The following is a 12,175-nucleotide window of genomic DNA, read 5'->3' on the forward strand; positions in this document are numbered from 1 at the left end:
TTTTTAATTCATGGGCTAGGTGAATACTGGATTAGGTGAATGCTGGGTTAGGTGAAGACTTTATGGTTTTTTAATTCAAGATTTAGAGTCCAACTGTAGATTTAAAAGTTTCAGTTAGGGTTTGCAGAAATAGGCCATTATTGAATTGATATTCATCTCTTCAAATGTCACTGCAACTTGTATAACCGAGCCATAAAAATAATTCTACATTTAAATATGAGATGATTGGGCTTTGATTTCTTACAACAAACTTGAAAGCCATTTTAGAGCTGCCTCACACAGTGCCTGCTTGCTTTATCATTGTAGATTTTAAAGGATTTGGACTTCATTATTTGCTCCCAATTCTAGCCTAGGGTCAAGGCCCTCCATGATCTGGTCCCAACCCTGCCTATTCTATCTTCCACATTCTAAGCATCAGTGAAACCAAACTGCTTAGCATTCTTCTGATTTGTCTGCACCATCCCTCCTTCATGCCCCTGTTCTGCTCCTTACTCGCTGGGTCTTTAGGGGTGAGAAGGGCATGGTGGGATTAAATATTGTTACCTCTTAGGTGTGTCCTGGATATTAAATGAAATCTTGCAAGAACACTGTTTAGCATGGTACCTAGTGTATAGTAAGTGTTCAGTAAATATTTACGGTCCCTGACCCAGTATCCAAATTCTCCTCATCACTCGAGACCCTACTCAAAGGCTTCCTAAAAAATCCTTTAAAAAGATTTCTCCCTCCTCAAAACTTCCTCAGTGTTCTATCTATCTATACTGCTCCGACAGCACTTTATTCCTTATTTTCCACTGATTAATGGCATACATTCTTAATCTCTCTGTACAGACTTGAAGCCTTGGAGGGCAGGGACCAAGTCTGTACTGCTGGCTGTGACTGTACACCTGTGGGTGGAAGATGACAATTATTGGTTGAATGAAGTCATTCCATGGTCAGGTGTCTGGTAGCACTGCTTGTTTAGCGGCATTAGCAAAGTCTGCTGACAGTGCTTCAGGTACCGGAAACATTTCCCTCGCGGCATTTACCACTTTTCTTAAAATTCATTGTCTTCACCAAATGTGAAGCAATATTAGGATTGAGAGCTCTAGGGATTCTCTGCTCCTGGGAGTCCTGGCAGGTGTCTGCCCAAAATCAACCAAACCTCAGTGACTGGGAGACAATGTCAAGTTGACTCAATGTCTGCTGAGGTCCAGCTCCCTGGTTTGTAGACGGCTGTCTTCTCACTGTGTCCTCCCATGGTAGAAAGGGGTGAGGGAGCTCTCTGGGATCTCTCATAAGAGTACTAATCCCATTCATGAGGGCACAGCACTCATGATCTAATCAACTCCCAGAAGTCCCACCTCCAAACACCATCACATGGGTTTCAACATATAAATTTGGAAAACAAATGTTCAGTCTATGGTATAATATAAACAAAAAATCTGTGGGGTCCTCTGTAATTTTTCAAGTATAAAAAGGGTCCTGTGTCCAAAAGTTTGAGAACCTCTGTCTAACCCTTTTCCATATTACAACCTCAGTAATAGTATATTCCTAGTTCAACTCTAATTACCTCTGCCTTCAACACTAAAATAACCCTCATTCTTTAATAAGTAGTGGGAATCATTAACTGGAGTGATGGATAGAGAGAGCCTGTGAATGGTACTGTCATTTGTCCTCCAGTATTTCATGTGGCTCTTATCTTCTTTTGTAAACCCTGGACACTGATTCCCATGTAGCCCTGGTCAATGAAAACTTGTAAGTTCCATGTGGGCAATAGTACTCCTGATATCTTGGCTATAGGAATATTGCCTGGAGCCATATATGTGTTTCCCAAAGTCCAGCCTAAATATTTGGATACTATGGGGAAGATAAAGAAGTTCTATCATTAAGGATCTAACTATTCTCCAGTTACAAAAGGAGATAATAATATATTGTAAGATAAAAAGTTATAGGATGTTTTTGGACAGAACTAAAATAGGTAAAGAATTACAGAAGAGAATGTGGCAAGGGAGTCACATTTAATTTCAAGAAAGGCACTCTCCAGGAGAACAAAAGAGGAGAGCATTGCAAGAGTCATTGATGAAGTAGTTTTGAGATAAAAGGATCCTTTGCTCTATAAGCTAGAGTCTAGGATAGTGCGTCCCAATCTCTTGTGAGAATCCTTTTTTTGTGCCCTTTCATGATATTGACCTCTCTAAAGTCACCAGGGCCTTCTTTTTTAAAAAAAATTTATTTATTTATTTTTGGCTGCATCGGGTCTTAGTAGCAGCGCATGGGCTTCTCTCTAGTTGTGGCGTGTGGGCTCCAGAGAGCGTGGGCTCAGTAGTTGCAGTGCGTGGGCTCCGTAGTTGCAGTATGCGGGCTCTCTAGTTGTGGTGTGCATGCTTAGTTGCCCCGCAGCATGTGGGATCTTAGTTCCCCGACCAGGGATCAAAGCCGTGTCCCCTGCATTGGAAGGTGGATTCTTAACCACTGGACCCCCAGGGAAGTCCCACCAGTGGCCTTATAATATCTAAAATCAATGGTCTAGTTAAGACTTTGTACTACTTGATCTTTATTCAGCAGTTCATATAGCTGACCAAACTTTTTGTTTTGTAAAACATTTTTCTCTCCTTACTTCCACGTGATTATTCTCTAAAGTATTTTCTCCTTCTTGTCCTAACATTCTTTTGTGGTTTCCTTTACAGAATTTCCCACCATTGTTTCTTATAAACAAACAAAACCCCCAAACATTAGTGTCCCTCTGGGTTGTGTTTGTTTTTTTTATCCTTTTCCCTGAAGTACTTCATTCTTAAGCCTTCTACCACACCCAAGCCCTGATGACTCTCATGTCTATATCTCCACATCCATATTTCTAACTTACTACCAGATATCTCTGCCTGGATGCCATGCAGGCATTTCAAACTTAAAATGCCCAAAGCTTATCTTCCCTTCCGTCTCCTCCAAGACCTCCTCCTCCTCCTTTATTCCCTATCTCAGGGAGTGGTACCGCTATCCATCCGGGAACCCAAGCCAGAAACCTGGCTTGGTGTGTCATCTTCAACTCCTCCCTCTCCATATTCAATGGACCATTAAGTTCTCTTAATTCTAAATTAGACATGTTTCTGCAATCCAGTCTCTCCTCTCTAGCCCCCAACAGCCTTCACATAAGTTCTCATCAATATTGTTATCAACAATAACATATTAGCAAGTTTCCCCTACTAGCAGGCTCTGCCATTTCCAATTTTTCTTTCTTTAGAATACAAGCCATCAGACTTAGGGATATCACTGCTGATAAAAGTTTAAAAAATGGTTTTGAGAACAGACATGGTGTGGGCCCCCCTTTTTCAAAAAATTTTCAGGGCACAAGAAACCATCCTCTACTCTGTTATTTCATACTAATAATTTTAGACTTATTAAAAGACTGTTCAACTTCAAAAACTAGCAAGTACCATACTCTCAGAATAGAATACAGTTCTTTAAATATATTTGGCTTTTAAAATAAAACACATGGATTTACTGGATGGAAACCACTGCCCTAGAATCTAGACTGCCATCAGAGTGATCTTTCACAAAGCAAAAATGACCACGTTTCCCTAGCTTGCAGACATCTGTATGTATTATATAACCATATACATTTATCCACAGAATCTACATCAATATCATTTTACTGGCTTTTAATGGCTACACAGTACTATTCATTGTATTGTCATGCTGGGGACATGTCTGTCTTGGTATATTTTAAGCATTTTTTAAAATATTAAATTTTAAATATCCCTTGTCACATATCACCTTGAGACCTTACAATAAAAGCCACTCTTCAGGGTAGCATAGAAGGCTATTTACAATCTGGTCTCACTTCACCTACTCCTCAGCAAGAACTTCCCCTAAACATGCCACTGTCAAATGAAAAATAATGCACAACCTAAAAGTTGAGAGTTATGTTTTATTCGGCAGACATTCTTAGGACTTCAAGCCCAGGAGACAGCCTTTCAGATAAACGCTGAGAAAACTGTTCCAAAGATCAAAAGCGGGCAGCCAGGATATATGGGAGTTTTTGCACCACCACCACTAGTCGGAACAAAGGGCTACTGTTAATGAAAGAAAACGAGATATCCCAAGTTAAGGAATTTAGTGTTTTTCTACGTATGGGAAGATGCAAGAGTCTGGGCTCACTGAAATCATTCCTTTGATATGCACCTCAGCTATCCGGGTCTCTCAGTCAGGAGCAATTCCCTGCCCCTTCTCCAAGGGGACATTCGTCAAGGTCTGTGTTATGGTCTGAATTGTGTTCCCTCCCTCCAATTCATATTTTGAAGCCCTAACCCCCAGTGTGACTGTATTTATATATCTGTATCTATGCCATATCATCTATACATTTTAAAATAGTTATATAGCACTTTTTAAACCATAAAGATATGGAAAAAAATCCTCAGTATTTCCCTTAATGTCAAGCAAACAAGCTTTCCCATATTTTTCTTAATGTATTTCTTGTTAACCCATTGCCAAAGGTCACAAAAGACATGTGTGCCTTAGGATATTTAGGCCATCATATAATACACACAAATGGAAAAATTTCAAGAGCATGGCTTATTAACAGCAATGTTGGCTAACACATATCACTATTGTGTCAAGTGTTGTGCTGTCACAGGTGCTTTTTCTCCATTTTGAAATTTAATTTCCATATCCTATGATGTGGTACTATTATTATCCTCATTTTACAAATAAGGAAACTGAAATTTGGAGCGATTAAGTGATTTGTCCTAAGCCACACCACTAACCAAGGACTTCAAAGAAAATAAGGCGGAGGCTAATTATGTTGCTCAGTTTGGAATTAATATTTTCTCACCAAAAATACATTTTTGGGACAAAATAATAAATATATCTTATTACATTGATTTTACAATAGGAAAAGTCTCTCTCTAAGGAAAAAAACCTTATTTTTGTCTGCTTATCTAGTTAATCATCTAAGACAAAATGACTTCATGTGATTAGCTAGAAAAAATATTCTCGTCTATGCTGGTATTGAGTTATATTTAATACAGGTTCTTTTAGATTCTTACTTAAGTTTTCAACATTTCTTATTCCTTTACCCCATTCAACTTCCTCTTATAGAGAAAACCAAATGAAGAAAAATGTGAAAATAAGGAGTGATGGGCTGTTAAGTATAATTATTCAGTTATCTCAGACTCTGCAGTGTCCTGGAAAATTATCATCCAGCAAATATTCACTACCGTACTGTCAAGATACGGTTTTTTTTTTTACTATTACCTTGAACGTTTCATTTTCTTGCGTCTTTTCGGAAAGAAAGGGGGAAAAGTAGAGTACAATCCCTTTGCAGCAAAGAAACAGTATTTTGTGTTATCAGTGCACTTTAGCATTACTTTTTTCATTGAACAAATTCTGACATTGATAATTCTGTAGATCAACTTATACCTCAAACACCCTTTGTCAAAATTTATCTACTGACCCTCTAGGATCCTGTGTCTACTGGACTGGGTCTGAGGTAGTAGCCATGGCCCAAGTGTTCCCAGAACTTACAGTGGAACTGGGAAGATTCACAACAAAGCATGAAGGCATTTTTCATACAGCAGATCTTAGTTATAAGGATGCTTTTGGCAGTAGCTTTGCACCACAACCAGGGTGAGCTTTGATTCCTCCTGAGGTTGACAGCCACATCCTTGCCCCCAATCTTAAGACCTTTTAGACCCTTTTAAAAATCTTCATCTTTATGACAGACTAACTTGGAATAGAAAATAATAAATGTTGTAAGGAAAGTATTAGCATTTTATTTTATTCTTATTTATTTATATGTCTCATTGAATGCCAAACTTTCTTGAGGATACTTTTTTTTCACTTTTGTATCTTCCACCAAGAAAAATTACTTCTAGTCTACAATCAATACATATTTATTGAACAGATTAGGAATTTCAACTGGGATGGCACAATACAGAATTACTAAATTTCTGGCACCTGATTACTTGGGTTTGGATTCTAACTCTGCTATTTACTTCCTGTATGACCTGGTGCAAGTGACCAAAACTCTCTAGCTCTAATTTCCCCAACTCAAAAGTGGATTAAATGAGATAATGAATGTAAAGTACTTGGCACTTCTTAAGTGCTATTTATACAATGAGTATTTACTGGGCTCCTACAATGCTTTAGGTTAGAGGTAGGTGCTGGGAATAAGAGTACAAAACAGGCGAGGTTCCTATCTTCATGGAGCTCAAGGTAGTTGGAGAGACACACATAAAACAAATAATCACACAAATAAATTACAAATTGCCATGAAAAAAAGTTAAGAATTCAATGCGTGGTTGTATGAGCAGGGCCTGATATAGATTGTTGAGGAAGGATTCTCTGAGGGAGTGGCATTTAAGCTGAAACTTGAAAGATGAAGAGATTCTCTATTTCCTCTCGTTCCTCAACTCTCTAATCTGGCTTCCATCTCTCTACCTAAATAGCTCTTTCTAAGGTCACCAGTGGTTTCCATGTCACTATAATATATACATCCGGCATTTTTCATCCTCTTACTTGACCTCTTAGCACTCAACGCAGTTGATCACTCCCTCCTCCTTGAGACGCTGTCTTTCCTTGGCTTCTCTAATAATAGACGCCTCCTGATCTCTTAACCTCTGACTGCCTCTTCAGTCAGGCCCCTTTGTAGGTACATCTCCTTAAGTGTTTGGATAGCCTCACCGTGAGCTGTAATTGTGAATAAAAACGCAGTCCTTTTGAGTCATAAAAAAGAAGTGTGTACACGTGAAGGCATTTTTTCGCCCCTCTCCTCGCTTCCGGTGCGCTGTATAAAACCACGAATATAAAACTTTCCGGTTCCAGTCGAGAGGCCCCTCTCCCGCGCGCGGGCAGCGCCTGTCCATAGGGCAGGCACGGGAATTCAACTTGACCCTAGCAGGCAGGTTTACCCGAGGCGCGGGACGAGGGTGTGGTCAGATTTCGCGCGGTTTTCCCGACCTCCTCGGCCACGCCCGCCTGAGACGAGCCCGGCCCAGCTCCACGTGAAATCCTCACAGTCGAGTCCTCCACCGTCCCAGCATTCCCCGCGCCCCTACCATCGAGAGCAGCTTCCGGCGTCGCTGGTGTAGGTGGGTGAAGAAGGAGCGGGCCCTCGCCGCCCTGTCTTAGTTCCTCGCGCTCTCTTGGGCAACATGGCGGGTGTGGAGGAGGCAGCGTCCTGCGGGAGCCACCTGAATGGCGACTTGGATCCAGACGACAGGGAGGAGGGAGCTGCCTTTACGGCTGAGGAGGCGGCCAAGAAAAAAAGACGGAAGAAGAAGAAGAGTAAAGGAGCTGCCACAGGTAAAGGGAGTTTTTATGTCTTCCCAGTCCCCGCCGGGATGGCCGAACGGCTCGACTCAGGCCCGGCGGGGCTGACAGAGACTAGGGACTTAGAATCCTGGACTGATTCCCAGGACTGAACGTGTGTCCGGGCCGAGCTGCAGATTTCCAGCCCCGGGGAGAGGCGGCTCCTCGCGTGGTATTAGGGACCTGGTGGGGGAGGGGTGGAGAAGAGGGTGCCTCAGTTTCTGTGGGGTCGTTGGGCTGGAGCCCCTGCATTGCCGGCGCTTAGCTCCCACGCAGACGGTGCGACGGACCTGAAGCCGTGCCCAGGGCCCAGCCTTCTCACCTTCCTCGCGGATTGGCCTCCTCCTCAAAAATCTGGTTCTGACCCATACTGCCGCCTCCTTGCTGGAGCAACGTGGGACATATTTTCGTCGAGGGTTGGGGGTGGAGTAACCGAGTCTTAGCGCCTCAGCAGCACCTCCCCCCACCATCCCAGTTTACGGAGAGATTTGTGTGGCGCGCAGCCCTTTTGGGGTGTGTGTGTATGTGTGTGAATGCCCACGCGCTCTTGTTACTGAGTAGTAATAGCAGGATGTGTGGTGGTGCGACTCTTCACCTGCCTAATCCCACAGTATCGTCAAGCTTTTGGGCTTTTAGGCCTGGATTATGATGCCACTTGTAGGCAGTCTGGGTAGGATATTCTGTGGGTCCGAATGGAGCTTTTCTAAATCTACTGGTAAGGCAAGGAAAACAGCTGAAAGTTTTCAGTTGGATTATATTATGAGTTAGAAACTTAATTGTTTGATTGTGAGAAGTCAGTGTTTTTGTTGCATCAAGGCCTTGGTTTTAGGAAGAGTTATTTGTACTGTTAAAATCAGCCACAGAAAGAGTGAGAGGACAGTGGAGAAGCCAGAAGTGATAAAGTGGAGTTGAGAGAGGTTAGAGAGGGTTAACCTGTATCCTTTTGAAGTTTGATTAGATGGGAGTTGAAGAGGGAGAGCTGTAGGGGCTAGGATGCTTCCAGAGCAAAACTGAATCCCAGGATATAGTCTGGTGGCAGTTCCTGGCTTTCAGATGAAATCCAGACTCTTCAGTTTGTCCTTTTAAGGTGTTTAGCAGACTGACCCTAATATATCTTTAACAGTTCTATCTCTCAGGATGAATTCTCTGCATAGCCAGCATGTCACTTCATTATGTGCTACATGGTAATACTACCTCTTTTTACGCATACATATTACTCATATAGCTACATTCTTATCACTTCTACAGCAGGGCCTGCTCTTGTGCTTAGCTGTTGGAGAAGTTTGTTTTTTTAGTAATGGAATGTCTTTTCCTACTTATTTTTATTTTACCCAGCCCGGCTTGACAGTTTCTTTCTTCCTGAACCCCTGAAGCCCCCAGGACCCCACAGAAATCCTCTTACTAAGGCCTTCAGCATTTATGGCCCATCTTAAGTCCTTGCTTGGTTAATAAATTATTTGTTGTAGTCTAATTGTTAAATACTTTAAAAAAGTTAAAACTACTTAAGGGTAGAGAACAACTTACAGTTTAACTCCTAGCACAGAGAATGTGTAATGAGTATTTTGTTGAACGGGCAGTACCACTTAGATATGGAATATTTTTCTTTCGTTAAATAAATTTTATTCTGCTTCAAGTAATGTTCTGCTTTTGTTTTATGAACATTTATCAGGAAGACTTAACATGTTTTTTAGAATCCTTAGAACATATTTTAGTGGGAAGATCTTTATTACATTTGATTTATGTTATTGTATTTGATCAGCAGAGCAACAGGAACCTGATAAAGAATTAGGAGCCTCGGTTGACGAGGTAGCAAGACAGTTGGAAAGACAAGCATTGGAAGAGAAAGAAAGAGTTGATGACGATGAAGGTAAATGGTTAATTTGATTTTTGTGGTTAGGAAAGCAAGAAAATATGACATTCTTTAACCAAAGTTGCTTATTTGTCCATATAGTCCAATATTCTCTGATGTTTTACTTAACTGATGTTAAAGCCTCAATGTCACAGATGAAAAGGAAAATGTATTTAGTTATTAGCAACTCTTTTAAAAGTTGGATATGTTGAATGCTCAAATAACACAGATCTCAACTTTTAAAATGTACTTAACAAAAGGCCGAGTAGTGGGTATTAATAAGATAAAATTGAATGCCTGTTTATTTAACTAACTTTTATTGAACAGCTAATATGTACTAGGCACTATCTTAGGATACTTTCATCCATTCTCATTTTACCCTCACAAAAACCAAGCAAACAGGAAATGATAGTTATATGATTTGCCCAATGTGACACAGCTAGTTTGTGTAGAATAACAGAGCCAGAGTTTCAAACCTAGCACCTGATTCCAAGTCTATTCCTTTTACTCTATCAAAGGTACTTCCCTTTTTGTCAAAGGAGCATGTTGGAGTGCTTCTCAAATCTATTATGAATTTCCTGACCCCAGATCCTTGTGGTATTTTGGAGCTTTTGCCAAAGATTTCTTTAAAGACAACAACTCTTGGAATTGTAGGAATTGATGCTATCAGTAAGACAGTGGAGGGAGTGATTAGTTAGAACTATTTTTATTCTACAGCCTCTTTTGGCAGAAGAGGAGATAGGGCTTCCCCATTCTTAATTATCTATTGCTATGATCTACTGTTCTGCCTCAAGAACTGCCAGCTTGGGCTTATGCCTTCCAGTCCTTAGCAACAAATACGTGCTGTACTTTATCATGTTAGGATAATGCAGAGCAGTTGTTTTTCCTTTAGAAGGATAAATTCTCTGCCTTCAAGGAGCTTACAGTCAAATTAGTGGAAAAAAATGCCAAGAATTGTTACCAAACCCGGACACCAGGTTGCGGCAAAGGAAAGTACAGCGTTTATTGCAAAATGCCAAGCAAGGAGAATAGGCAGCTCATGCCCAAGAGACCTGAAGGCTTTTAGAGAAGGGTTTTTAAAGGCAACATTAGAGGTGAGGGTTGCCAGGTGCCTGATCAGCTTGTGGACATTCTTCTGATTGGTTGGCTGTGCAGTAACAGGGTGACTTTTTGGGAATCTCAGTTATAGTTTTCTGGTTTCAACTGATCTGGAGTCTGTGTGCTGATGGTCAGCATACAGCTAACTTTTTCCACCTGGTTTGGGGGGGTTAGTATCTGCAAACCAACTCAAGGATATGGTTCAAGATATTATCTGTAGCCCTTGAGGAAAAACCAAAGGTCCTTTGTTTTTAATGGCCAAACTATTATTATTTAGTTTTGTTTGATTGTTTTCCTTTGTTTTTGCATTTTTCTCATGTCTCTGATTAAATTTGCTCTTTGGAACTCAGGGAAAGCCTAAGAGTCTAAAGCTTTTTTACAGAAGAGGTGGGAGACTTGGGGTCTGTCCCTGAGAAGGCCCTACAGGGTCCTGCTTTGGTTTCAGATTCAAGGGAATAGTTAGCTTTTCCTTTTCCTTAAGCAAATCTCTTGTCCATTCTGCCTTGGTTTATGCTTCAGATTATAAACATATTTTGAACTCTTAACAAGAAAGGTATTTGTAAATTCAAGGTAATATAATAGGTTGCTGTTGACCCACTGTGTGTAGAATATCAATCACAGTGCTAATTTGAAGACAGTGCCTGCCTTGTTTCATTACACCTCTGCAAAGTTATATGAATCTCTTGACATTGAAGGAGGAAATTTTGCTTGTCAGAATGGGAATCTTCAGTGTACTAAAGAAGATTTTAGGAATATCAAATATTTAGGAATTTAGTTTTCTCCAGTTTGGGTTCATTGTTTTCCTAATTCATTTTGATAATCAGGATCAACCAGTACTATTAAACTGTTGTGGGCTTCCCTGGTGGTGCAGTGGTTGAGAGTCCACCTGCCGATGCAGGGGACACGGGTTTGTGCCCCAATCCGGGAAGATCCCACATGCCGCAGAGCGGCTGGGCCAGTGAGCCATGGCCGCTGAGCCTGTGCATCTGGAGCCTGTGCTCCGTAACGGGAGAGGCCACAACAGTGAGAGGCCTGCGTACCGCAAAAAAAATAAAATAAACTGTTGTGAGAAGTCTTTGAGAGGATGGAAAGCTAATATTTCAATATCTTTTTTCTAAAGGAAAACTGATTATTGTGGAGAGACAAAATATAGAGTTGGAAAGATATACTGGTATCTGCAATAAAATTTATTGAAATTTGGAGGTGGAATTGTGGGCTGAATGCTGATGGAAAGCTCATTGGAAGGAATGGGACTTAAAACCAAACAAAAGAGACCATTTTGGGGCAGGACAAAGTGTAGTGAACAGTGCAAACTGGCCTCATTATAAGACAATTCATTGAGGGAACTTTTGAGCAGTTTTTTTCCCGTCTTTCGTTTGTTTATTCATTCGTTTCCTTCCGGTTTTATTGAGATATAACTGGTATACAGTTCTGTGTGAGTTTAATGTATACAGCATAATGATTTGACTTAGATACATCATAAAATGATTACCAAAATAAGCTTAGTGAATATCCTAGTTATTTGCTCTTAGTTATTTTAGTTATTTGTGGGTAGATTAGCATACTTCAGAAATGATTGTTGAAATTTATTGAGCAACATTTTTAGAAATTCAGACACTTATGTCTATTTTTGATACCTTTATTTAAAATATTTTAACTCACTGTTTAATCTTGGTCATAATCGTATTCTTTATTTTTTCTCAAAGTTTAAGTGTATGGTCATTGAGCTTCAAGCAGAGTTGTTATGAAAACCGACAGGCAGATCATGGCTATTTTGTATATTCTTTTGCCAGCTGTTTTTTTAAAATAGTTCTTATTTTTGGTCATCAGGTTCTTTTGAAAATCTGAAAACTATGAACCTAGGAGAAGTAGAAATTTTTTTGTATACAATTTGATCCAGAAAGAAGGAGAACTCTTTTTCTCTAATAACAACTTTGCAGGAAA

At 40.4% G+C, this 12,175-nt stretch overlaps 1 protein-coding gene across 2 annotated transcripts in view; it reads left to right on the plus strand.

Moving 5' to 3' along the window:
- Positions 1-7,017: 7,017 nt before the first annotated feature.
- Positions 7,018-12,175, plus strand: part of METAP2 (methionyl aminopeptidase 2) — a 28,220-nt gene continuing 23,062 nt past the window's right edge. Inside the window, exons 1-2 of one of the 2 annotated variants that reach the window (XM_067697590.1) lie at positions 7,018-7,278; positions 9,047-9,151. In XM_067697590.1, the coding sequence (XP_067553691.1) occupies positions 7,128-7,278; positions 9,047-9,151 (256 nt within the window). In that variant the 5' untranslated portion in view covers positions 7,018-7,127. Of the gene's footprint in view, positions 7,279-9,043; positions 9,152-12,175 lie in introns of both variants that reach the window. The other variant, XM_067697589.1, reaches the window with a different exon arrangement.

The sequence above is a fragment of the Pseudorca crassidens genome, chromosome 11 (genome assembly GCF_039906515.1).
Source record: "Pseudorca crassidens isolate mPseCra1 chromosome 11, mPseCra1.hap1, whole genome shotgun sequence".
Taxonomy (NCBI): Eukaryota; Metazoa; Chordata; class Mammalia; order Artiodactyla; family Delphinidae; genus Pseudorca; species Pseudorca crassidens.